Genomic DNA, 27,740 nt, shown 5'->3' with positions numbered 1-27,740 from the left:
GTGGATTTTTTACAGCTCTGTGGAAGGGGCCAGGGTCACACTGCCATATAATCCAGTTCAATGTGGATTTTTTACAGCTGTGTGGAAGGGGCCAGGGTCCACACTGCCATATAATCCAGTTCAGTGTGGATTTTTTACAGCTCTGTGGAATGGGCCAGGGTCACACTGCCATATAATCCAGTTCAATGTGGATTTTTTACAGCTCTGTGGAAGGGGCCAGGGTCACACTGCCATATAATCCAGTTCAGTGTGGATTTTTTACAGCTCTGTGGAAGGGGCCAGGGTCCACACTGCCATATAATCCAGTTCAATGTGGATTTTTTACAGCTCTGTGGAAGGGGCCAGGGTCCACACTGCCAAATAATCCAGTTCAGTGTGGATTTTTTACAGCTATGTGGAAGGGGCCAGGGTCACACTGCCATATAATCTAGTTCAATGTGGATTTTTTACAGCTCTGTGGAAGGGGCCAGGGTCACACTGCCATATAATCCAGTTCAATGTGGATTTTTTACAGCTCTGTGGAAGGGGCCAGGGTCCACACTGCCATATAATCCAGTTCAATGTGGATTTTTTACAGCTGTGTGGAAGGGGCCAGGGTCCACACTGCCATATAATCCAGTTCAGTGTGGATTTTTTACAGCTCTGTGGAAGGGGCCAGGGTCACACTGCCATATAATCCAGTTCAATGTGGATTTTTTACAGCTCTGTGGAAGGGGCCAGGGTCCACACTGCCATATAATCCAGTTCAATGTGGATTTTTTACAGCTCTGTGGAAGGGGCCAGGGTCCACACTGCCATATAATCCAGTTCAATGTGGATTTTTTACAGCTGTGTGGAAGGGGCCAGGGTCCACACTGCCATATAATCCAGTTCAATGTGGATTTTTTACAGCTGTGTGGAAGGGGCCAGGGTCCACACTGCCATATAATCCAGTTCAGTGTGGATTTTTTACAGCTCTGTGGAAGGGGCCAGGGTCACACTGCCATATAATCCAGTTCAATGTGGATTTTTTACAGCTCTGTGGAAGGGGCCAGGGTCACACTGCCATATAATCCAGTTCAATGTGGATTTTTTACAGCTCTGTGGAAGGGGCCAGGGTCACACTGCCATATAATCCAGTTCAGTGTGGATTTTTTTACAGCTCTGTGGAAGGGGCCAGGGTCCACACTGCCATATAATCCAGTTCAATGTGGATTTTTTACAGCTCTGTGGAAGGGGCCAGGGTCACACTGCCATATAATCCAGTTCAATGTGGATTTTTTACAGCTCTGTGGAAGGGGCCAGGGTCCACACTGCCATATAATCCAGTTCAATGTGGATTTTTTACAGCTCTGTGGAAGGGGCCAGGGTCCACACTGCCAAATAATCCAGTTCAGTGTGGATTTTTTACAGCTATGTGGAAGGGGCCAGGGTCACACTGCCATATAATCTAGTTCAATGTGGATTTTTTACAGCTCTGTGGAAGGGGCCAGGGTCACACTGCCATATAATCCAGTTCAATGTGGATTTTTTACAGCTCTGTGGAAGGGGCCAGGGTCCACACTGCCATATAATCCAGTTCAATGTGGATTTTTTACAGCTCTGTGGAAGGGGCCAGGGTCCACACTGCCAAATAATCCAGTTCAGTGTGGATTTTTTACAGCTATGTGGAAGGGGCCAGGGTCACACTGCCATATAATCTAGTTCAATGTGGATTTTTTTACAGCTGTGTGGAAGGGGCCAGGGTCATACTGCCATATAATCCAGTTCAATGTGGATTTTTTACAGCTGTGTGGAAGGGGCCAGGGTCACACTGCCATATAATCCAGTTCAATGTGGATTTTTTTTACAGCTGTGTGGAAGGGGCCAGGGTCACACTGCCATATAATCCAGTTCAATGTGGATTTTTTTACAGATGTGTGGAAGGGACCAGGGGCCATACTGCCATATAATCCAGTTTGTGGCAGAAAAAATGAAGTTCCTGGAGTGCAACAAATACTTTCACATTAAGTAGTACACAATGAAACAGGAACAGACACTTTCAAACCAGGAACAGAATGTCATAATTATTATAATTAGTCAGACCTTGTTGTATGGCCATCTGTACAGACAGATTTCATGGTGTACTTGTGCCAAGGAACAACAGGATGATGTTGCCAGGTTATACATGTTGGTTCCTCATTGGGTGTATGTTGACAACATGGGTACAGTTTAGTAAATGGCAAAAACATACTACTGGCTGTTGGGACATGGATGTGCTAGAGAGGAATGTAAATACTGAGAACCAAGGTCATATAGGAGGCTAATAGGAACAGCCATGTGTAACCCACGAACAGCACCCTGTCCAGACACAACCAAATCTGTCTGGACAGATGGCCAGGCAGCCAGGCTCTAAAAAGTGTCAATAATGACAAAGTTCTGTTCTTGACTTGAAAGTGTTGTTCCTATTTCATTGTGCAATGCTGACTTGGCAATAGTGGTCCTGCCCCATGAGGTTTATTTGTGTGGCAGATACTTCATGAAACATCTGGAAGGCACAGTTTTTCTGGCCAGGACAAAGACCTTTGCAAAGATCCACATATTCGTACATCCGCATCCTGGGGCTTTTAAAAAAAAAGCTGCCAGTGTTTCCATTGGAAGTCCTGTGGTGGCCATCTTGGAACAAAGCAGCGAGTATGGACAACAGAGGCAGAAATCCCAGGACTATCTGGTCTGTATGTGGACTTCTTCTGAAGTCCTGGGAGTTTTAGCCCCTGTTTAAAACCCATGATTTAGTGTTGTCTGGAAGTGCCCTTTGCTTCATTAATAATCAAGTTTTGGGAGGCTGGCTACTATCACCAGTGAGATATTTTTATTTCATTTAGTTGCACTGTATTGCTTTTAGATGATACCTCTCTCCCACATTTCAGTGCAGCAATATAAAAAGACGGTGCACTCTAGCCGGCGAGGAGTGGTGAGGAATGATGGGAGTCACAGTCAGGCAATGCCAGGAGAGAGCCAATCTCCAGATTTAATTTAAATAAAGAGCACATACTCTGGAAGACCTTATCCAAGGCTTTTTAGAACATGTATCCAGGCACAAAATGATCAGTTGTCAATTATGTGATTCAAAGTTCAACTCATACAGAAAGTGGGTAATGTCTGTGAATATGAAACATTATTGGGAACCAAAAAGTAAATTGCTCAGACTTTCCTAAGGCCCTTCCACACAGCCATATAACCCAGAATATCAAGGCAGAAAATCCCACAATATCTGCTTTGAACTGGGTTATCTGAGGCCACACTGCCATGTATTCCACTTCAGGGCAGATAATGTGGGATTTTATTCAGCTGTGTGGAAGGGGCCCTAGAGTACCAAAGGTCCAGAGGTCGATGGCCCACATTCATAGAATACTGCATTGTATACTCTTCCTCTTCGAGGAACTAATTCTGTGTTTGTTTTTAACAAACTTGCCCTTGGCTCATCATTTTTGCAAAGGGCATCCGAGGTGTTTTATCAGCATTCATAAAACTCTGCTTGCACAAGTCCTGTTCAAGCAGGACTTTGCCTGAATTATGGCTCTCCCGCAAATGTCACAGATAAAATGCTGATTGTGGGCTTGATAACAATAGGGAACGAGCTGCCCGAGAGCAAGGAAGAACCAGGCACGAGGAAATCAAGCAAATTGTTGTGTTTTCCCCCCATCTCTCTGCCTTTTTCCTCTTTCAGGTAGTAAATTAAACCAGGCAGTGGTTGCATGTTCTCCCTCCGATCCAAAGTGACTATTGGGAATGGAGCTCACAAATGTTCAAGATGTTGTTACCCAGCTGAACATCCATGGCCCAACACTGGCTTTCAGGAACATTAGCTACTCCGTCATCACGCCTTGGACATTTCCTTTCAAAGGAAGAGAAGAAAAAGAAGTTCTCAGCGATGTCAGGTAAATAAACTATATTTTCAGGTTACTGTGTCACTTTTACTTGTACTAATTGCTGTGAATTAATCCTCTCCCACCTCAAATCTTTAGGGTCAGGAAATGTTGTTAGTACATGTTATGTTCAAAAATAATACATTAATCACTGCACCTTACTTTCTGAGTAAGGTGCTCCTTTTTCATTAATTGTCATTTTTAAGTCACAGAAATGGCCAAATGTAGTACCCCTTGAAAATTTTTGAAAGTTACAAGTAAATTACAAGCCTTTCTTAGCAATCATTATCACTTCTCTTTAGTTGTTGACATTTATGAAAATGAATGAATGTTATGCGCTCAAGAGCTTAAAATGACATGTTACAGGGAATTTTGTCATTCATAACATGGTGTTCTTTTCTGGATATCATATCTCTGTGCATTTAAGGTGTGTCACATAATATGGCAATAAGAAACGTACATAAGTGCCACATCAATATGATATTCATTGCTCTCTTGTTGACAGATGAGGGACTCTTGTGTTGTTTTTTTAACTCCATGCCAATGTATAACTTTGTTTTTGCTCAAAACAATGCGAGTGGTTCTTTGTCTTCCCATTTTATCTTTGCAAAACCTTATGAGATAGGTCAGGCTGAGGCCTCTTCTACACTGCCAAATAAAATCCAGATCATCTGTTTTGAACCAGATTATATGGCTGTGTAGACTAATCCAGTTCAAAGCAAACAATGTGGATTATTTGATTTGATAATCTGGATTGTATGGCAGTGTAGAAGGGTCCTGAGAGAGAAGAACTGACCAAGATTGCTGAGCCCCTTTCTATACTGCCATATATTCCAGATTATCAAAAAGATAATCCACATTATCTGCTTTGAACTAGATCAGTGGTTCTCAACCTGGGGTCCCCAGATGTTTTTGGCCTTCAACTCCCAGAAATCCTAACAGCTGGTAAACTGGCTGGGATTTCTGGGAGTTGTAGACCAAAAACATCTGGGGACCCCAGGTTGAGAACCACTGAGGCTATACTGCCATATAATCCAGCTCAAAGCAGATAATCTGGATTTTATATGGCTGTGTATATAGAAGGGGCTTTAGTGCTCTTCATGGTTCAATAAAGACTTGAATCTGAATCTCCCAAATTTCTATCCCACACTCTAAGAAATCGATGCCTTTAGTGTTACACTAATTGTGTATTTCTTTTTCCACAGTGGTATTATGAAACCTGGGATGAATGCAGTTTTAGGGCCAACTGGAAGTGGGAAAACCTCGTAGGTATTTTTCTTGCTTTGCATCAGTGGCTATGTATTCCTCTCAAAAAGGTACTATGGAGTCCTTTCATTCTACACAATTATAGCACTATGATCCCCTTTTAATTGCCATAACTGCATCTTATGGCATCTTGGACTTCATAGTTTGAAATTCTCTGGCTGAAAAATCTAAGTACCATTCCCTAAACTGCAAATCCCAGAGTTCCAACCTTAACAGTTAAAATGGAATCATAACATTGTAAATTTATGATATGTGAAAGGGCCCCTTGTTTCGCCACAGTCAATCGTAGGCAGTAGCTTTATATCCAGGATGCAGTGAATCCATTCTGGGGTTTATTTCAGACTTCAGAGGAGTGACCCATGGTCCTGATCTCTTAAGGGATAAGATTCATAACATTGGACCAGTGTTCAGGCAGTCCCCAAGTTATGAACAAAATAGGTTTGTTCATAAGTTGTATTTTTAGGTAAGTCGGAACAGGTACATTTCTAAGTGTAACTCCTGCCAAATACATTTTTAAGCTTTGGATAGCATAAGGAAAGGTTAACATCTCTGTAATGCTTGTTTTGCTATCTGTGCCTCTGTTCAGATGTCACCTCGCTTTCTGTCCCTGTCATAGTTGGCTTGTAGAAATAAGAATTGGCGATAAAGCTTCAGTGGAGACCCTTTTTTCCCCATGATAACTCTTCCAAGGGTGGATTTCCCTTTCTAGGGATAGATTTTTCTCACTTCCTATTTTCACGCCCCCCATGAGTCATTAGTAAGTCGGATATTTGTAACTTGGGGGCTGCCTGTATTTACTACATTCTGGACTTGGAAGCCACCACCACACAATGCTCCATTTGCTAGAGTTTTCTTTCCTCATCATTCCCTGATGATAACCATCCCATTCATGTAAAACTCCACAAGGAGCAGCCCTACATGCATGAGAGATGGGGTGGATCAATCAGTTTTTCAGCCACATAATTATTCATGTTCATTACCATAGATCATATGCAGCTGCCACAGGTAGATCATTTCGCTTGTAATGAAAAGTCAGAATATTGTTAACTATTTGCTGTTTTATTGTTGGATTTTTACTATTGGGGAGAAGGTGAGATTTCTGCCCAGAGTAGTGGTACTCAAAATGGGCTGGTGGGCAGGTTTGATATTGATCCACAAAACATTAGCTGCCGATCTGCTCTGAGTTTCCAGGCAAGAAAGTAGTCTATTGGTATAAATATGGTGTTGGTCCCTGCCACATCAGGAGGAAAAAGTCCTATCAACCTCCTACATCGGATGGTTAAAGTAATACAGTAATAATAATAATAATAATAATTATTATTATTATTATTATTATTATTTTATTATGACACAGCAAACAAGATAGATATGCTGGATTTCATATCACAAAATCACAAGTCGAACACTTCCCAAGTATCTAGGATTATTATTATTATTATTATTATTATTATTATTATTATTATTATTATTATTATTATTATTGTGATTGGCACATTGGGTGCCATGCCAAAAGATCTCAGCCGGCATTTGGAAACAATAGACATTGACAAAATTACGATCTGCCAACTGCAAAAAGCCACCCTACTGGGATCTGCACGCATCATCCGAAAATACATCACACAGTCCTAGACACTTGGGAAGTGTTCGACTTGTGATTTTGTGATACGAAATCCAGCATATCTATTCTGTTTGCTGTGTCATGCAATAATAATTATTTATAACCAGCTTCTATCTCCCTGAGGGGACTCAGAGGGGACTCATCCTAGTTCTGCATCCTGACCTTAGATTATTTCTACATGCCGTGCTGCTGAAGCCTTTTCTACAATTAGTTAAAAAATAAAATTATAATCAAGTTTGTGTGCTGATGGATTATGTTGTGACACATGAAGAGCCATGTGTTCCCCATGGCCAAAATTATCTATTCAGTCTGCACACAACTAAACTGCCTTCTGCAAAGGGTCTTTATAGTGAGAAGTAAAAACTTCTGAATGACATTCTGAGTTTATTCTATGGCACTATCTGTAAAAATGAAAAAAGCAGGGGAGAAATGATCACACAAACTCTGCTGACCTTAGGCTGATTCAGAGAAGGTATTCTGAGGATAATTCAGAATAATGGTAACTGGTTGCTTCCATGCCAGTAGGGTGGTGAATCCTCTTGCTAGTCCAACCATTAAAAACACTAATGAAACTATTTAGGACAGTATTTCTCAACCTGGGGGTCGGGGTCCCTGGGCGGGTCACAAGGGGGTGTCAGAGGGGTTGGCAAAGACCACCAGAAAATACCTATTTCTGATGGTCTTAGGAACCCCTTTGGCAGAGAAAGCTGGATGTAGGTGAACTACAGCTCCAAAACTCAAGGTCAATGCCCACCAAATACTTCCAGTATTTTCTGTTGGTCGTGGGAGTTCTATGTGCTAAGTTTGATTTGATTCCATTGTTGGTAGAGTTCAGAATGCTCTTTAGTTGTAAGTGAACCATAAATCCCAGCAACTGCAACTCCAAATGATAAAACCAATCCCTCCCAAGCCGACCAATATTCAACTTTTGGCGTATAGGGTCTTTGTGCCAAATTTGTCCAGTGAATAAAAATATATCCTGCATATCAAATATTTACATTACGATTCATAACCATCACAAAATTACAATTATGAAGTAGCAACAAAAATAATTTTATGGTTGGGGGTCACCGCAACATGATGAACTGTATTAAGGGGTCGTGGCATTAGATAGGTTGAGAAACATTGATTTAGGGAATATGGTTCTATTATTTTGGATAGCTCATTTAAAATTCAGGTTAGAAACCAGAGCAGATTCATTACTGGCATGGAAGCAACTAACCATAGAGACAATTCACCTGAATGAAGAATGGTAATCCTTAATTCAAGACATCGTGATGGCCAATTCAGTTTTCAGACTCTGCTCCAGACTTCTGAAAAATCTAGACTTATTGTGGGACAGCATATCAATGTGTAGTTTTAGGAATGGGCATTTAACTGTGGTGGTGTTGTTCTATTCTCTTTAGGCTCCTTGATATCCTAGCAGGATGGAAAGACCCCAAAGGGCTTAAAAGTGGACAAATCTTTATGGATGGAAAGTTGGTAGATGCTAACTTTCATAAGTGCTCTGCCTATGTAGTACAGGTAAATTCATTTCAGACCACTTTTTGGGTATTCATTTGGTAATCCATGAGAATGAGGCCCCTTCCACACAGCTGTATAAAATCCACATTGAACTGAATTATATGGCAGTGTGAACTCAGATAACCCAGTTCAACAGATAATGTGGATCATCTGCCTTGATATTCTGGCTGACGTGGCTGTGTGGGGCCCCTGATGGTGCAGCAGATTAAACTGCTGAGCTGCTGAACTTGCTGACTGAAAGGTTGCCAGTTCAAATCCAGGGAGTGGAGTGAGCTTCTGCTGTTAGCCCCAGCTTCTGCCAACCTAGCAGTTCAAAACATGCAAATGTGAATAGATCAATAGGCACCGCTTCGGCGGGAAGGTAATGGCGCTCAATGCAGTCATGCCGGCCACATGACCTTGGAGGTGTCTACAGACAATGCCAGTTCTTTGGCTTAGAAATGAGATGAGCACCAACCCCCCCAGAGTCGGTCACAACTGGACTTAATGTGAAGGGAAAGCCTTTACCTTACCTATGGCTGTGTGGAAGGGCCCTAAGTGGACAGCTGAATCTTTGCTGCAACTGCATTTCTTCCAAAAGTGTTTCAAGCTCATTTCTTCCAGTGTCATAAATTATTTGGAATCCTCTTTTGTGGGAAGACATGTTTTTGGAATAGAGAAGTGACAGGAATGAATAAGTTAATTCCTTACCCTGCACCTAAATTCCATCCTCCTGAAGTTGTATTCGATCTGTCATTATTTGATTTCATATATATTCCTCCTTTCTCCCAAAATGGAACTCGAAGTGGCTTTCAATATACGTTTTTACAAATATATTCCTCCAGAAATATTTATGGACCTCTCTGTGTCATACACTGAGATCCTATAGTATGCTTCTAGTTTACCATGGTTATCCATGATTTCAGGTATGCACAGGGTGGTTCTGGAACATATTCCCCATGGATGGATAGTAAGGTTGTGTGTTTGACAAGACTCCATACCAAAAGTGGGGAAAATGTAGCCCTGCAAGAATGACTGTATTACTGATTCCATCAGCCATAGCCAACATAGCCAATGGCGAAGCGTATGGGACAGACCTTCCTGCTGTACAAATCTTTTGAAAATACCTGCATTTTCAAGGATATAAAACGTATCATTACACTCACCATCTTGCTGTTGTCTATCATAACACTATGTAACATGATTTTTATTCCTGGTTTGTGTCATTTCCTAACTGGGTCTATCACAAAAACATGGAAAAAGTGCATTAAACCGCAAAAACTATGTTTTTGTAGGACATCTTGCAGCACAATTTGCTATAGTTTTTCAATGAATATCTCATAGAGTCTCAACGCATTCCATATCGTTTGTGGCAGCTACAAAAACAAATTTTCTAGAGTACAACAGCACCGGGCTATGGCGCAGCGGGTTAGTAGCCAGCAACAGTAAATCACTGACTGTGAGGTAATTGGTTCAAAGCCCAGGTCAGGGTTAAAGCTCCTGACCATTAATAGCCTAGCTTGCTATTGACCTAAGCAGCTCAAAAGCAGATGTGTCTGTAAGTAGAAAATTCTGGGATGCAGGGAGGCTAATTTAACTTAATTTATGACACCATAAAACTGCCGACGGCAGGTGAAGAACATGAGGAAGTACTGCCATCAAAAGGACTCGGCGTTACAGTGGATGATGAAGTGGCAGCTCCCCCTGTGGCCAGAATCGAGCATACCCTCATGAAGCTGGAAGCTGGAAAAAATTTAATAGCCTCCATTTGTTTGTCTGTATATATCATATGTCAGATAATGGCATTGAATGTTTGCCATGTATTTGTGCATTGTAATCTGCCCTGAGTCCCCTTCGGGGTGAGAAGGACAGAATATAAATACTGTAAGCAAATAAATAATACTTTCAAAGTAAGAACTGCACAATTGAACAGGAAATAACGCTTTCAAACCAAGAACAGAAAAAAATTCAGATTTTGTTACATAGTGTAATGAATCATTTTAACATCCATGTGCATTTAATCAGCATATGATCAAGTAACATGAAACATTATATAGACTGTCATTATGAATGCATTTATATCATCTTAAAAGAAAAGAAGCTTATGTTTATTTTCTTTCTGTTCTTAGCCCTGGGCAAGAACCATAAGCTTGGCCATAAGGATTTGGAAGATGTCAAAAAAGATTTGTCAGGATGGGTTGCCTTGGAGCCTGATACACTGCAATATGACATCTCTCTAATACAAATTAAACCTAAAGTATTGGATATATACAGTACGATGCTTGTATCTGCAGGGCCAGTAGCCATGGCTTCACTTGCCCATGTCTGCAAAAATATTTTTCTCTAGACATTTTCTATGTCTTCCAGTGTAACCCTATGGTATGGTCCCACTAGATGTTGGCCATGGAGTTATGCTAGAGTGCCTGGCATTGTCTAGGTCCCTCCAGTGCAATATTATGGTACGTTTCTACAGCAAGTCATTCATTTCAATAGAGTTTGCTACTATCCAGTATTGCATTTCCGAGGTATGTCAGGGAACATATGGTATCCCCTAAAGATATGGAGGTTGTACTGTAATCCTATCCAAAGTTCAGCAAGCTAGCAGTATACTGTTTTTACACTTTCTCAGGATGTTGTCAACTGATATTATTGTCCAGTGTGTCTCTCCTGGGTACCTTTTTGCTTCTTAACCATCTAAATTTTCATGATCTGAAGGAGGATATTCTAACAGGAACGCTCAGCATCCGTGAGAATCTTCAGTTCTCTGCCAGTCTACGGCTCCCAATAAACAGGAGTAGCAATGAAGAAAAGAAGTTGAAGGTTGATGCCGTGATACAAGAGCTGGGCCTACAGGATTGTGCTGACACCAAAGTAAGTCATGATACTATTAGTTTTCACAAATAGTAGACAGGGAGCAGAAACTGACAAATCTGTCCATTTTTCTTTCTATTGTATTCAGGGTTTTAAAGCCTTTCCATCAGAAATACAAATAAATTTGTGAGTTGTATTGTATAATGTTCCCGCAATTTAATATAAAGAGTCCACTTTACTGTATATAATGGGACTTTAGCATCCATGGGTTTAGGTATCCCCTGGACGTCCTGGAACCAAACATCAGTGGATACCAAGGGCCAACTATACTGCACTATTTGCATTGATCAAATCTAATCGCTCTAATACTTCCAGCATGATGTAGTGGTTGGAGCACTGGACTATGACTGGAGACCAAGGTTTGAATCCTCACTCAGCCATGGAAACCCACTGGGTGTCCTTAGCAAGTCACACTCTCTCAGCTTCAGGGAAGGCAAAGGCAACCTTATGGCAACCTTCTGAGTTGCCATAAATTGAAAATGACTTGAAGGTATGCAACTAGAACATAGAGAAATACAGTGTTATTCCTGCCTACCTTGTGGTTTCCCACTTGTCAGGGCACCCCTAATCTAAACAAAGATTTAAAACCAGTCTTTAAAAGTCCTCAGCTCAGATGGAGATAGTTTTCAATTTTGCTTTCTTCTTCTTCCTTTTTGAGCATTAATCCTTTAATTCTATTGAATGTTTAAAGAAATGCATATATTATTTTAGAAAATTATTTTCAAAAGAAAAGAAGCAAAATCCCACCCGCCCCTAATGAGAAAATAAATCTGTATCTCGAGAGTACCATTTTCACCCTATGCAGTGGCGCAATGGGTTAAACCGCTGAGCTGCTGAACTTGCTGACTGGAAGGTTGGTGATCTGAATCCACCGGACAGGGTGAGCTCCTGCTGTTCGACCCAGCTTCTGCCAACCTAGCAGTTCAAAAACATGCAAAATGTGAGTAGATCAATAGGTACCATGACGGCAGGAAGGTAAATGGCATTCCATGTAGTCATGCCAGCCACATGACCTATGAAGTATCTACGAACAAGAAAGGCTCTTTAACTTCGAAATGGAGGTGAGCACTATCCCCAAAGCCGGAGATGAGTACCACTCCTCAGAGCTGGAAGGGGAAGCCTTTACCTTCATCTGTGTTTCATTGTTTCTAGGCATTGAATGTTTGCCTTTGGTTTGTGTATGCTGGAATCCGCCCCAAGTTTCCTCAGGGAGATAGGGTGGAATACAAATAAAGTGTTGTTGTTGTTGTTTGCAAAAAATATGCACTATATGAATTGAAAGGAAACTTTCCAAAGTTCTCTGGGAATGACTTGTTTTGATATGTTTTTAATGGACAAAATTTGAACCCGATAAATGAAGTTATATAGTCCAGACATACCATAGTTTTGCTTCCTATCCTGCCATGATAGGAGTAAAAACAAGCAGTAAGCCTGTCTTGTGACTCTTCACCAAGTGAAGTAAGAAAGTGACAGTCAATTTCTAATTCTCATACAGGACCAAGCTTCTTGGCATTCATACCTTGGCTTTGGGACAGTGGTTTGTAAACTTTGACCTTCAGTTTGGAACAGCCGTAATTTTGGTAGCTGAACTCCAAAAGACCATCACTTTTGAACATACCTAGAAAAAGTAGAATTACATTGTAAGATGTCTGTGACATCCTGAGAAAGACAGTGGATTTTGTAACCCTGATCTTCTTTCTTTCTCCACTTCTTCCTTTTCTTTCCGTTGCATTCAGATTGGGACTGAATTCCTGCGTGGTGTTTCGGGAGGAGAGAAGAAAAGGTGCAGCATTGGCATGGAACTGATCACGTCACCATCCCTGATCTTTCTGGATGAGCCAACCACAGGACTGGATGCAAATACAGCTAACTCCATCATGCAGCTATTATACCAGTGAGTTTCTGTGTCTGGCCTTTCTTTTCTCTATCCCAACACAAGACTAACTTTGGCAGGCATCTTTGGAGAATTTGTTTGGATACTTCAAAAACACATACACAAAGACCATAAGATAAGATATATACACATGTTAGGCTACTGTGTATATAGCCAGAGAGTTTAGTACGTTGTGTCTCTTGCAGTCATTTCTATCCTAAAGATGCAAGCCAGTTTTCAATTTAAGGAGCAGCTTATATACAGCGATATCTCCTGAAGGAGAATGAGCAAAGTAAGTACCTTCTGCAACATGCAGTTGCCTTAAATGCACATACTTTATGTGTTTTAGTCTACTTCCAAAAATGCCCATCAATGGAGAGCATTTAGGTAGCATTTCTGTGGTTTCCTTGTGACATACTCATGTGCTACTCTCTGATAATGCTGCTACTGTTATCTTTGCTTTTCAGACTTTCCAGGAAAGGAAGAACAGTCATCTTCTCTATTCATCAGCCACGCTTCTCTATCTTCAAGTTGTTTGACCACCTGACCTTGATGAACAAGGGGGAAATCATCTTTGCAGGGCCAGCAGAAGAAGCCACCACCTATTTCAATGGCATTGGTAAGGAAGGAGAGCAGAACTAACATGGATACTGAAGAGTTGTTCCCAATATGTCTGTGTATACAGCTTGAACAAGAATAAGATAACGAGTGAAGCCTTTGCAATCAAGAAATAAAATTGTGAATGGATTGAATTGTACAAATTAAGTGAATTTTTCTGGATGATAACAGCTTGTTTTCATGATGGAGAATTAACTAGCAGGTGTGAACCACACTAGGTGACACCATCGGAGGAATTGACACCAAAGCAATTGTCTATAACATTTTTGTGCAGTATTTCAGGGGAAATTTTTATCATGTATTTTCTTAGTTATAAACACAAAACCATTTTTCATAAGCTTAGCTTGCATGTACAGTGATACCTTGACTTAAGAGTTTAATTTGTTCTGTACTGAGCTCTTAATTCAAAGCACTCTTATCACAAAGTGAATTTTCCCATTGAAATGTTATTGATCTATCCTAACCCCCTTATAAATAACAAATAATGTATAAATGCACATTCACATCTATATGTATAAAACGTAATGTGCATAATTAGGACCAAGCTAACAACAAACCACTGGGCCAAATCACTCCAAATTTGGCCACAAAACTAATCACTTGGCTATTCACTACTATTCCACCTGGCAAACCAAGGATTCCCATATGCCACAGCAATTCGTGGCCAAGCACAGCTAGTGGAACAATAAAAAAGGAAAAATCAACTTTAAAATGGTATAAGCACAAAGTTTTGGCAAGGAAGCACAAAGCACAAAGGGAAGAGGCAGAAGCATCCTTTTCTTCCTATTGTACACATTCCAGCCTCCCTCTCTTCCTTCGTGAAGCCAAACATGCCAGGAATAAAAACCACACAAAATCGACTAACCCAAAATTCCTCAAAGTGGACAAGAGCAAAGCAAACAGCAATCTCCCAAAGCATACGAGCCCGAGGTACGGAGACTACTCCTTTGAAACCCAAAATCCCTGTACTCTCATGATAGTGTTCCCTTTGGTGCTAGCTTTTAACTCAAAACTCTGCTCTTATGTCAAAGTGAAACCCAGGCTAAGCGACAGCTCTTAATTCAATTAATTTAGTTAATTGATTCTTAGTGGAGTGGGACAGCAGCCTCCCACAGGAAGCCATGATGGCCTTGCAGGCCTTTGAGCAGCAGCGAGGCGCTTGCTGGGTGCCAGTTCTTGCCCTTGTCCCCTCCTCCTATCTGTCCTGAGTCCAGGAGCAGGAAAAGCAGGCAGCGTGTGGAGCCTCCACCACCAACTCCGGGGTGGACATGCCTTGTCTCCTGGCATCTCTCGGCCTCCAGAGGAGGCAGAATACCACCCGGGGTTAGCTTCTCCAGCTGCATGCCCGCAGCGCCTCTAGAATCGTAAATACAGATTTAAATAATCACACTTACGACAAATGATTTTTTTGTACAACTTTACTTTGCATCCTTCCTTTTTTCTCAAAAAGGGAACCAAGATGCTTGGGCAGGCTTATGTAGAGAGGTACGGTCTTTCAGATAGCCTGGAAGTAAACGTAAAAGCTATTATTTATACCAAATAGCCTTTGGTTCATCTATACTTCATGAAAGTATTATATAATAATAAATGTGTTGGTCCAAGCACACATATTTTCTTGAAATTACAGAAATTATTTGGGTTTTTAAAAACTGTTTCTGATGCATTCTCAATATGGTTTTTATTGTAATTCTCATTTGTTTTTTAATTGTGAGCTAACTTATTTAAAAATAGGATTGAGGGGAGGGGATATGAAAATCCACATTGCTTCTCCAAATATGTAATCTATTTCAAGGTGATACTGGAAATACTCCAAAATGAAGCCAGTGTGAGCTTCTTCATCTCTGTTCAATCCCCTTCTCGTGTATATTTCTGTTTCAGGCTACCACTGTGAGCAGTTCAACAATCCCTTGGACTTCTTTCTGGATGTGATCAGTGGAGAGGTGGTGCAGTCCCAGTTGAGAGAAGGCTTAGGTGGGTCTTTTGCAGAAGTCAACTCAGGTGGAAAAGTAAATTCAGTTTTGGTTTACTAATGTGTGCTAGATAAAGTCAGCTATACCACCTAACTCAGTGCTTCCTGTCTTGTAAGTTTCTGCCACATATAATGCATCTTCACTATAAATCTACCAAAGACTTTGAGTCATAATTTCTTCCATTGGGTGCATCTCCACAGGAGAATTAATGCAGTTTGACCCTACTTGAACCTCTGTGGCTCAATGCTGTGGAATCATGGGAGTTGTAATTAGGTGAGGCACCAGCACTCTTTGGCAGAGAAAGCTCAAGACTTTATGAAACTACAACATTGAGTCATGGCAGCAGAAGGGTGTCAACTGCATTCATTGCACAGTGTAGATTTACCTACAGTCTAAGGGCCCTTCAACACAGCCATATAACCCAGAATACCAAGGCAGAAAATCCCACAATATCTGCTTTGAGCCGGGATATCTCAATCCGCACTGTTATATATTCCAGTTCAAAGCAGATAATGTGGGATATTATTCAGTTGTGTGGAAGGGGCCTAAGCTATAGGGCACTCTCTTTTCTATTTGCTTCTTGTTTGCCATACTAGTATGTAGAATTTCAACTGTTCTGGATATAACTTTACCTGCTCTATTGCTTGCCCTTAATACTTGCTTTTCTAAAGTCTCCATTGCAACTTTTGCCATTTTTGACAAGCTGGCCTTTTATGAAAAAGATTCTTGCCATCAAAACATTTGACCTAAAAATAACTATTTAGTGGCTAGAGAAATCTGCTACAGTAGAGTCTCACTTATCCAACATAAACAGGCCAGCAAAATATTGGATAAGTGAAAATGTTGGACAATAAGGAGGGATTAAGGAAAAGCCTATTAAACATCTAATTACATTGTGATTTTACAAAAAGCACCAAAACATCATGTTTTACAACAAATCGACAGAAAAACAGTTCTACACATGGTAACATTATGTAGTAAGTACTGTATTTATGAATTTAGCACCAAAACATCGCAATGTATTGAAAACATTGACTACTAAAAGGCAGACTGCATTGGATAATACAGAACGTTGTATACCTGAAGGTTGGATAAGTGAGACTCTACTGTATGTAGTAAGTGAAGAGGAGTTCCAGACACATTTATTAGTCTGCCACCTAGTGGATAAAGATAGAATAAACTGGTTAAATTAATTTTTAAAACCAAATAAATTGGTTCATTGGCCTAGAAGCTATTGCAGACAGACTCACACTCTTTGCTCCTTTATTAGTTGAAATGTGTAAGTAAAATTTTCAGTGAAAGTCAAACAATTAGTATAAGACAAACTCACAAGCTGATAAAAATATAAAGGTGTCAGAGGCAAAGTTCAAGACATTTGTCCCAGACAGCAGTGTCTTTTGGGATAGCTTTTGGAGCAAATTGATTCAAACTGTTTTTATCTTAGGTAACCGTTGAGTGATGTGTTCAATCCTTCATTTCTTTGAATCAGACAGTAAAAAAGACATCAATTTCTCCAGCAACTCTTCTCTTGACAAGAGTGTGCTCACCAACTATTATCGCCAGTCCACATACTATGAACAGCTGCAGGAGGACCTGAAAAGCCTGCAGTCATCTCAGAGCCACTCCTTGGATGTCGCTCCATCCAAACCCAAATACGTTACCTCATTCATCCACCAGGTGAAGATGAAAACATTAAGGATGGGAAGTGGGGGGAAAGATGGAGAGACTCAGAAATAAGCACAATGATTTTCCTTTCTTTTCAGCTGTGGGTACCTTTGATCTTGAGCTTAGAAAAGTTGCTTTTTTGGAATGACAACTCCCAGAAAACACAAGCTAACATGGTGCTTGCTGGAGGAGTCTGGGAACCATTTTCCTAAAAGTAACTTTCCCAAGTTCTGCTTTGATTATGTCAGTGACATCCAACCTTTAGTTCCCCGAGGGCCAATCAAACTTTAGTATAGGAATGTGAGGCTTCAATATGGCTGTTTTATGGCCATTTCTTAAAAACTTAAAGCAGTAAGGATAAACATTTTTTTCCCAAATGTTAAATTGAAATATTTTTCCAGTAAGAAGGACAAGGGCCAACAAAAATAAATTGGTGGACCACATGTGGCCCGCAGGCCACAGGTTGGACCAGACTGGATTATGTGATGAGCATAAGCAGCATACACATGCCAGCATAAGGTATCATCAGAAAGTGTTGGGGGAATCTCATTGTTTATAGGATTTCAAAAATAGGCCAATATTATACATTACCTGTTTAGTTACAAGTGCATTCCTAAGTAACATCTTATGGCCTGATGCTTCCAGCCAGGAGTCACACAGTGATGCAGGTCTATTCTGCTGATGATCAGGGTGACCTTTCTAGTCCCCATCTACCAGTGAATAAGCTATGACAACTGAAAGCAGGGCCTCCTGTTTGCAGCTTCACTCACTGCCAGGAAGAGGCTGGAAATGTCATCCTGCTGCTTTATTTCTAAATAAATATAGTTTCTATTTAGCTTGAGAGTTACCAAAATAACTTGAGAGTTACTGGTAAAAATAGGCCTAATATTATATCCCTTACTATAGTAAAGGTAAAGGTTTCCCCTTGACATTAAGTCTAGTTGAGTCTGACTCTGAGCGGTGGTGCTCATCTCCATTTCTAAAGCCAAAGAGCCAGCATTGTCTGTAGACGTCTCCTAGTTCATGTGGCCGGCACGACTGCATGGAGCACAGTTACCTTCCCACCGAAGCGGTACCTGTTGATTTACTCACATTTGCATGTTTTCAAACTGCTAGGTTGGCAGAAGTTAGAGCTAACAATGGGAACTCACCCCATCCTGCAGATTCAAACTGCTGACCTTTTGGTCAGCAAGTTCTGCACCTTAACGGTTTAACCTGCTGAGCCACCATGGCCCAATACCCCATACTATACCATACCATAAACTCTGTCTTGACTTGATATTAATAGTGAACTACAATAACTAAGTGCAAATAGACAAACTACGGTATGTAACACAGTTTTACGGTATTATACTTGTATTTTAATTTTTTATATGAAGTATTATTTTTGCTGGTTGCTTCAGAGTTCCAGTTGCATGAGTTACAGTTAACTAAGAGTCTACTATATATTCTATTTTGAGGGGAAAATATCAAATGGTGTGGTGAAGGATACTTGATGGCAAGATTTAATGGTCATTGTTTTCTAGCTGTACATTGTGAGTTGTCGCAATGTGAAACAACTCCTGAGGAACCCTCAGACTTCCATCGGCCAGCTCCTTTTGGGCGTTGTCTTCTCTTTGTTGGTTGGACTTATTTACTATCAAATACCCAACACTCTGCCTGAAGCTCTACAGAACAGGTAAGGAAGAATTACAGAGGTGTTCTTGTTGGGATGGGTCCAAGGTATAGAAATACACCCATTTTCTTTAGTTCCTGCTTCAGACATCTTGGTTAGTTGTCAAACCATTACATATCATGAAAGGCTTAAATACACACCAAACAGAGGCAGACAAGAGCTTTATTGTTTCTGTCTAGCAAGAAGATAAGAAGTTATGATTAGGCCTATATTTAAGAAAATCTACCATCTGCTGTTGCTTATTCATTCAGACGACTCTTCGTGACCTCATGGACCAGCCCACTCCAGAGTTCCTTGATTTCCCCAGCATCATTCTCCTCTCCAAGCTTTCCTGTCTTCTCATGATGTGGCCAAAGTACTTCATCTTTGCCTCTAATATCCTTCCCTCTAGTAAGCAGTTGGGCATTATTTCCTGGAGGATGGACTTGTTGGATCTTCTTTCGGTCCAAGGCACTCTCAGGATTTTCGTCCAACACCACAGTTCACAAGCGTCTATCTTCCTTCGCTAAGCCTTCCTTATGGTCCAGCTCTCGCATCCATAGGTTTCTACGGGGAATACCATTGCTTTAACAATACAGACCTTCGTTGCCAGTGTGATGTCTACTCTTCACTATTTTATCTAGATTGGTCCTACCATCTAGTGGCTAACAATATATAATTGTATTATCCACACAATACTCCGTAACAAAATTTGGAAAAAAATTACATTCCTGGTTTGAAAGTGTTATTTCATGTTTAATTGTGTGGTACTTACTTTGAAAGTAGTTGTTATACTCCAGAAACTTGGTTTTTGTGGCTGAGGGTAGTACTATTATTTGCTTCAGTCCAGGCATTTCATTTGTAATTTTCCTTAATAAAAATATGCAGTTTTAACCTTCCAATGTGCAGACTGCAACAAAGTTTTTGCAGTTTAATAAACTTTTTCTATGTTTTCAGGATAGATCCAATTAGGAAATGACATTTATACCCCAGGAACAAAAATTGTGTTATATAGTGTAATTGCTAACACCAGCAACTACTCAACAATCATGTTTATGAGTTGGATTAAATCAATCTAATTCTGCTGCAGTGCAAAAGTATCCTTAATATAGTAGCCCCCGATGGCGCAGTGGGTTAAACCCTTGTGCTGGCAGGACTGATGACTTGAAGGTTGGGTTGCTGACCTGAAGGTTGCCGGTTCAAACTTGGGGAAAGCACAGATGAGCTCCCTCTATCAGCTCCAGCTCCATGCGGGGACATGAGAGAAGCCTCCTACAAGGATGTAAAAACATCAAAAAAACATCCAGCCATCCCCTGGGCAACATCCTTGCAGACTGCTAATTCTCTCACACCAGAAGCGACTTGCAGTTTCTCAAGTTGCTCCTGACACGGAAAAAAAAAAATCCCTAACATGAGTCTTTGTAGATGCAACTCCTAACCATGTATGTTGCACATAACCTGCACTGCATGCATCTGATAGATTATAGTCAATGAAGGCAAGTGCTAAAATTTACTTGCTGCAAGAAATCTTGTTTTGGTTTATAAAAAGAACTGGTGCAATTGCTTTGTTAAAAACTGAATTCCTGCAATTTGCCACATTGCAACATTCACATAAGTAAATATAATACATCTATTCATTATCTTGTTGCAGGTTAGGGGCCTTCTTTTTCATGGTGCTCACTCAGATCTTTGGGAATCTGTCTGCAGTGGAGCTCTTCATCTATGACAGAAAACTTTTCATGTGAGCAGCTGTCATGATTCAATAAATTCTTATCTATATACCCTGAATAAATTAACAGTTAAATTTTAACCGTTTTTAAACTAATTAGTTTCTACTTCATTGGCTTAATTAGATTCATGTGTTTTATTTAATTATTTAAATTTATGAAGTAGTTTTTGTAATTGTTATAGATGTTTTATTCTTGGGGTTGTTTATTTTGTATCGTTTTATGACAGAGAATGTTTCCCATCCTTTTCTGGAAACTGCCCTGAGTCCCCTGGAGAAAATAAATTATTATTATTATTATTATTATTATTATTATTATTATTATTATTATTATTATTATTATTATTAGCAGCTTGTGTACCCAGCGGTGCCCAGGTTATTTTTTATGAATGCTCCCATTAGAAAATGCATAAGAATGGGGGTGAACTACAGTTCCCAAAAATCTTGGGTCAATCCTCCCCAAACCCTGCCAGTATTCACAGTTGGCCATGTTGGGTCTGTGTGCCAGGTTTGGTCGAGATCCGTCATCTGCTGGGTTCAGTGTTTTCGGAATTCGGGTGAGCTATAACTCTCTGATGCCAAGGGAGTATAATTATTAACATCGCATTGATGTTCAAGCTGCTTCCCTGGTCCTTACTCCAAGATCTGTGCTGGGGAGTTTTAGTTGATGAATGCCTAGGTTTGTCAGTCTTCAGTCCACCCCTTGTGCTCATATTTGTGGAAGACAAAGAGTGTGGATCCAGCTTTCCTCCTTTACTTTGGAGATTTGACTGTTTGCACACAATTGAACCTATGTACAATTTTCAGGTGTGTGGATCTTATCAGATATACCTGATATTGTATATAGATTCTGGAATGTCAAGTTTGTTGGTTTCATGTTCGGGCCAGGTAATGTAGACGTAGAAAGTTTTGCAGAACAAGTCCACCGGGATGGATTCCTCATATATTTAACCCAATAAAGATCCCACTTCTGCTTCTGTTGCCAGATTGTGCTTGTATAGGCAGGGAAAGGAATCAAATCTATGGGCTCCCATTCCTAAAGCATTATCCAATTTGTAATCTTTCATGAGTGACATGTTTTTAAAACATATTCTTCCTTCTTGTCCATCCAGCCATGAAAGTGCCAGGAGTTACTATAGGACCTCTGCCTTCTTTCTGGCCAAAGTCTTTGCCGATCTCCTCCCCAACCGCATCCTCCCAGTGCTGCTGTTCTCTTCCATTGCGTACTTCATGATGGGTGAGTCATGACCTGTGCCTTGAACCATGGGGTATGAGGGATATGACGGGAAGATGGGGAAATGTATGAAAAGTCTACATAAAAACCTTTTCAAGTGCAATGCATCTAAAAGTTATATAAAGAGATTGAGTATAAAGGGATGCAGAGTTCCAAACATCCCAGAGCAAAACCATCAGCCAGGACTTTTTCTGTGTGCTGCAACTTGTTGCTTTCCCTTTCTGTCCATCCCCAGGTCTCAGACCCGAAGCAGAAGCTTTCTTCCTGTATGTTTTGTCACTTAGCCTGGCCAATCTTGCAGCGGTGAGCATGGCTTTCTTGGTGAGCTCCAGCGTCAACACTTTCGCCGTTGCCAACCTCTTGATTGCCCTGCCGTATGTCTTCATGATGGCAAGTTGTTTCTTCTTTTTTAAAACTTCAGACCTGTCCAGGAGGCAAAAAGCTTTGTTTGGATGCCCAGACCCTCAGTGGCAACCTGTAGATCTCTGTGTCAGCAGGGTGGTGAACGTGTTCCAAATTTTAGTCAGAACTCTACTTTGAGAGCAGAGTTTTAATGAAAGCTTGGATAACTCTTTAAAAATATTCAGGCTACAGTACGATCTCCATATCTATATGAATACATTCCTGAAATTACTATGGAAACAGGAAACAGTGGGTGATGATGATGATGATGATCATCATCATCATATTGGTATTGTTGAAGGTTTTCATGGTTGGAATCACTGGAGTGTTGTGTGGTTTCTGGGCTGTATGGCTGTGTTCTAGCAGCATTTTCTCCTGGTGTTTTGCCTCCATCTGTGGCTAGCATCTTCAGAGGATCTGATGGTTGTAAAGCAAGTGGAGTATATATATACCCGTGGAATGTCCATGGTGGGAGAAAGAACCAATGTCTGTTAACCAAGTGTAAAAGGTGTGGTAGCAAGCTTCATTTGCAAGTGTTTGAGTGTGATCCCTCCATTAGCATGTGAGTAGCCAAGAAGATTGCATAGTCACTAGTGAGGGCATCTGCCTAGAAGTAGCCTGGCCTGAGTCTCTCTTGGAATTGTTTATTGTCTGGAGACATCGTTTGTCTTGGTGGTGTTCACCTGCTGCCTGAAGGCCCCCTTTTAATGAGTTGATAACTTCCAGGTATATTGTGCTCTATTGGTCCTGCAAGAGACCTTGAATATCTTCTAATTTCCTGGCTGCAGTCAGCATCTGCAGTAAACTTCGACCAGGATATACAAAATCTTCACACCCTGAAAGATCCTGAATTGTTTTCTCCAAATGCTCCCTCTCACTGCTCGTGTTTTGGGCCACAGGAAGCTCATGATAAGTCTTTTCTGCACCAGTATTGAAAAACATCAGAATCAAAACAGAGACTAATTAACATCACCCAGACACAGGTGGTCTCCAAGTAGCAAGCAAGCAAAGGCTAGTGAACAGGATGTTTCCAGGCAATAAACAGTTCAAAGGGAACAAAGCTAGTTTTTGTTGTTTATTTGTTCATTTGCTTCTGACTCTTCATGACCTCATGGACCAGCCCACGGCAGAGTTTCCTGTCGGCCATGGCCACCCCCAGCTCCTTCAAGGTCAAGCCAGTCACTTCAAGGATACCATCCATCCATCTTGCCCTTGGTCAGCCCCTCTTCCTTTTTCCTTCCATTTACCCCAGCATCATTCTCTTTTCCAAGCTTTCCTGTCTTCTCATGATGTGGCCAAAGTACTTCATCTTTGTCTCTAATATCCTTCCCTTCAGTGAACAGTCAGGCTCTATTTTCAGGAGTATTTTCTGGTTTGATCTTCTTGCAGTCCAAGGCACTTTCAAAATTTCCTCCAATACCACAGTTCAAAAGCATCTATCTTCCTTCTCTCAACCTTCCTTATGGTCCAGCTCTCACATCCATAAGTTACTACAGGGAATACCATTCCTTTAACTATGTAGACCTTCATTGCCAGTGTGATATCTCTACCCTTCACTATTTTATCAAGATTGGTCATTGCTGTCCTCCTAAGAAGTAAATGTCTGGCTGCAGTCTGCATCTGCAATAATCTTCGTACCTAGAAATACAAAGTCTGTCACTGCCTCCACATTTTCTCCCTCTATTTGCCAGTTATTAATCAGTCTGGTTGCCATCATCTTGGGTTTTTTGATGTTTAACTGCAACCCAGCTCTTCCACTTACTTCTTTCACCTTGGTTATAAGGCTCTTCTGTTCCTCCTCGCTTTCAGCCATCAAAATGGTATCATCTGCATATCTAAGATTGTTAAAAAGCTAGCTACTCACATGCTAATGGAGGGATCCCACGCAAACATAATTAAGCTTGCTAATTGCACCCTTCACACTTGGTTAACAGACATTAGTTTTTTCTCCCAACCTGGACATTTCACAGGTATATATACTCCACTTGTTTTACCACCTTCAGATCCTCTGAAGATGCCAGGCACAAATGCAGGCAAAACATCAGGAGAAAATGCTGCTAGAATACGGCCAAAGTCCAGAAACCACACAACGCCCCAATCATCATCTCTATTTTTATCCCGACTTTCTCCATATAGGGACTCAAGACAGTGACATGACACAATATAATAGAAGTTAAAACCAAGGCCTGTACATATTAATGTAGACATTTTTTTAAAATTAAATATTTGTGTCATAAGTACAATCTAAATAAAATAAAAATACTATTAAAATTTCATTTAAAAACTAGACAGCCTCCCAAAATCCCACTCACAGCATCACCAGCAGGATACAAAAGCCTAAGATGCCACCAATAGGTTGGATGCAGAGCTTGGAAGAATTACTTTTATTTGAATACAAATCTTGAAATCCTGACAGAATGGAGGTTCAGGAGTCCAAAGTTTTTTTTCCCCAAAAATCACTATTCCAAACTCTGGCCTGATTAGTTTGAGGCATGTTTAGTTGGGTTTGGTGGAAGTATATATCCTGACCTATATTACGATCCCCATATCCACAATAAATATATTCCCGGATTTCATGTCAATATGTGAAAGCATGGGTAATACCAAGCACTATTTAAAATGAAAGACTTCTGGCAGAGTAATAACCCAGAGACATGCTGGAGGATCTAGAAAAGGACATATTTTGTCATACCTGGATAAATAAAACTGTAGATATGAGAGTCAAACTGTAAATAAATTGGAGGGCACCAGGTTCGGGAAGGCTCCATTAGAAAGGAATAATCTGCCTTGGGATAACTTTTTCCTTCCAACTCTGGAATATGCTTTTAGAGAACACTCTTTGCTAATAGTTTTTTGGAACCAGGGCTGCACATCCCTTGAAGGTTATCTTTTATCATTCATAGTGCTTGAATGTAATTCAAAACTTTGCTGTGGCTTTTAACTGTGTTTGTTTGTTTGTTTGTTTGTTTGTTTTGAAACAATGTCGAATCCTGAAGGTCTTTGGTGGATTTCTTGTAAACCTCAACACCATGCTGGACTGGTTGTCCTGGATCAAATGGATCAGCATTTACAGATATGGCATGAACGTGAGTCATCATAGCTTCTCCTTGGAGGGAAGGGTGAGATGTAGTAAAGCTCAAGTAAGACAAAATATACCACCACATTACGATACCCTTTTTTGCCACATTAGAATTCAAGGGTGAATATGGAGGGTATCTTTCTGCCATTCATTGCTCCAAACAACTCATGCAATGGCTATTCTTTCTGCAAAAGGTTTAAGAACATATTGCGTTAGCATGAGAGATGACTTTAAATTCCACTTTTTAGGCTATTTTTTAATTGAAGCCCCATTCCGGTCTCCTTTTTCCTCTGGTCTACACAACCCCATCAATTTAGTGTGAGCTCCATACTTCTTTATTTTCAGCTATGGGAAGCATCTACCCGCAAAAGCAAGGATTGGGTTGGGATATGCTTCCCATCATCACTTGGTCAAGCTGAATGCCTTGTAAAATTACAACTCTCATGCTTCCATAGTATTGAGCCATGGCAATTAAAATGGTGTCAAGCTACATTAATTCTACAGTGCATGTGCACCATTAGATCCTTGATTCTAAATGTTTCTGGATCTGCTAGTAATTCTCCATGCGCCTGGATATCCCAAAAGAAACAGAATAGATCTAGTACAGTGGTTCTCAAGCTGGGGTCCCCAGATGTTTTTGACCTACAATTCCCAGAAACCCCACCCAGTTTAGCAGCTGTTAGGATTTCTGGGAGTTGAAGGCCAAAACATCTGGGGACTCCAGGTTGAGAACCACTTATCTAGTACAAGATAGTACCATATTTTTGGAGATGTGTGTGGGAGGATAACCAGCATTGAAGAATGATGGAAATTTCAGGCCCCTCCTATACTGCCATATAAAATCCAGATTATCTGTTTTGAACTGGATTACATGGCAGTGTAGACTCATACAATCCAGTTCAAAGCAGATAATGTAGATTATCTGATTTGAGAATCTGGATTATATGGCTGTGTGGAATGGGCCTCAGTGAGCAACATCTGAATAACATCTGTATCTTGTATCTTTAACCCCTCTATATTTAAAGAATTTCAAAAATGTGGTTGAATTACTAAGTAAAAAAACAAAGGTACACATTAAGTATTTTGTATACATAATGCGCAGGGAATATTATTTGCAAAGGGAAATTTGTGGAAGGTGGTGCTACATTAAATTGGGAATGTGCCTGGCAATAGAATGTTCTGAAAGGAGAATTTACAAAGGTTGGGGAAAGAGAAGCTATTTGCAACCTTATCATCTGCTTCTGGCTCCACATTGTCATCTGAGACTTCATTTTTTGGGGGCAAAATATTTCCTCTTTCCTCATTGGTAGAAAAAAAAGATTAAGATCCAAGAGAAAAACTTAGCAAAAGATAATCCTTGAAAAACATTTATTTTCCTCATCTTTATAGGGGAAGATGGGTTATTTGTAAATTTGTAAAAATCATGTTTTTATTTCAGGCTCTAGCTATCAATGAACTCAAAGGACTAGTCTTCTACTTGAACTCTACCAGGTAAATATACTTCCTCTTATAAAGAGATGCACAAACACCACAAAGAAAAAGAAATACGGGCTCCAGAATATTGGGGCAAAAAATTCCACGACGGGTGCAATGATAACTCACTTCTACCCTCCAAATTATCTGATATTCAGAGGCTTAACATGTGTATTCCATATTTAACAGGTTGTGATGTTTTCACAGAAAACCTTTTTGTTAATGATGCACACCTACCCAAATGCAATCATGTCTCTGTTGCAGTGAAACTATTGAATTGTATGCCAACTATTGAATTGTATGCAAATTCTGGGCACCTCAGTTGAAGTGAGATGTTGACAAGCTGGAAGGTGTCCAGAGGAGGCAACTAAAATGATGAAGGGTCTGGAGAACAAGCCCTATGAGAAGGGGCTTAAAGAGCTGGACATGTTTAGCCTGCAGAAGAGAAGGCTGAGAGTAGACATGATGAGGGCCATGTATAAATATGTGAGGGGAAGTTATAGGGAAGAGGAAGCAAGCTGGAGACTAGGACGCAGAACAATGGCTTCAAACTACAGGAAATGAGATTCCACCTGAACATTAGGAAGAACTTCCTGACTGTGAGAGCTGTTCAGCAGTGGAACTCTCTGCCCTGGAGTATGGTGGAGGCTCCTTCTTTGGAGGCTTTTAAGCAGAGGCTGGATGGCCATCTGTCAGGGGTGCTTTCAATGCAATTTTCCTGCTTCTTAGCAGGGGTTGGACTGGATGGCCCACGAGGTCTCTTCCAAATCTACGATTCTATAGCTTCTCAGTTCTGGGCTACGTAAGAGCCATATTACTATTTATTTGTAGTATTTAGGCCTGAATTTGCAATGCTTTATTTTTAGCCAAAAAGCTGATACTTATGGAAAGCAGCTAATTT

At 40.5% G+C, this 27,740-nt stretch overlaps 1 protein-coding gene across 2 annotated transcripts in view; it reads left to right on the top strand.

The window, feature by feature from the left end:
* The window catches only part of LOC100567146 (broad substrate specificity ATP-binding cassette transporter ABCG2), a 53,242-nt gene that overhangs the window by 21,399 nt on the left and 4,103 nt on the right, over nucleotides 1-27,740 (top strand). For both annotated transcript variants that reach the window (XM_016995293.2, XM_016995292.2), the window contains exons 3-16: nucleotides 3,689-3,899; nucleotides 5,093-5,152; nucleotides 8,178-8,295; nucleotides 10,990-11,145; nucleotides 12,882-13,039; nucleotides 13,486-13,637; nucleotides 15,515-15,607; nucleotides 17,096-17,283; nucleotides 18,798-18,949; nucleotides 20,577-20,666; nucleotides 21,764-21,888; nucleotides 22,121-22,275; nucleotides 25,284-25,373; nucleotides 26,805-26,857. In XM_016995293.2, coding sequence (XP_016850782.2) covers nucleotides 3,751-3,899; nucleotides 5,093-5,152; nucleotides 8,178-8,295; nucleotides 10,990-11,145; nucleotides 12,882-13,039; nucleotides 13,486-13,637; nucleotides 15,515-15,607; nucleotides 17,096-17,283; nucleotides 18,798-18,949; nucleotides 20,577-20,666; nucleotides 21,764-21,888; nucleotides 22,121-22,275; nucleotides 25,284-25,373; nucleotides 26,805-26,857 — 1,739 coding nt within the window. In that variant the 5' untranslated portion in view covers nucleotides 3,689-3,750. The remainder of the gene's footprint in view (nucleotides 1-3,688; nucleotides 3,900-5,092; nucleotides 5,153-8,177; nucleotides 8,296-10,989; nucleotides 11,146-12,881; nucleotides 13,040-13,485; nucleotides 13,638-15,514; nucleotides 15,608-17,095; nucleotides 17,284-18,797; nucleotides 18,950-20,576; nucleotides 20,667-21,763; nucleotides 21,889-22,120; nucleotides 22,276-25,283; nucleotides 25,374-26,804; nucleotides 26,858-27,740) is intronic.

The sequence above is a fragment of the Anolis carolinensis genome, chromosome 3 (genome assembly GCF_035594765.1).
Source record: "Anolis carolinensis isolate JA03-04 chromosome 3, rAnoCar3.1.pri, whole genome shotgun sequence".
NCBI classification, from domain to species: Eukaryota; Metazoa; Chordata; class Lepidosauria; order Squamata; family Dactyloidae; genus Anolis; species Anolis carolinensis.
The sequence above is the reverse complement of the archived record's forward strand: the minus strand, read 5'-3'. Positions and strand labels throughout refer to the sequence as shown.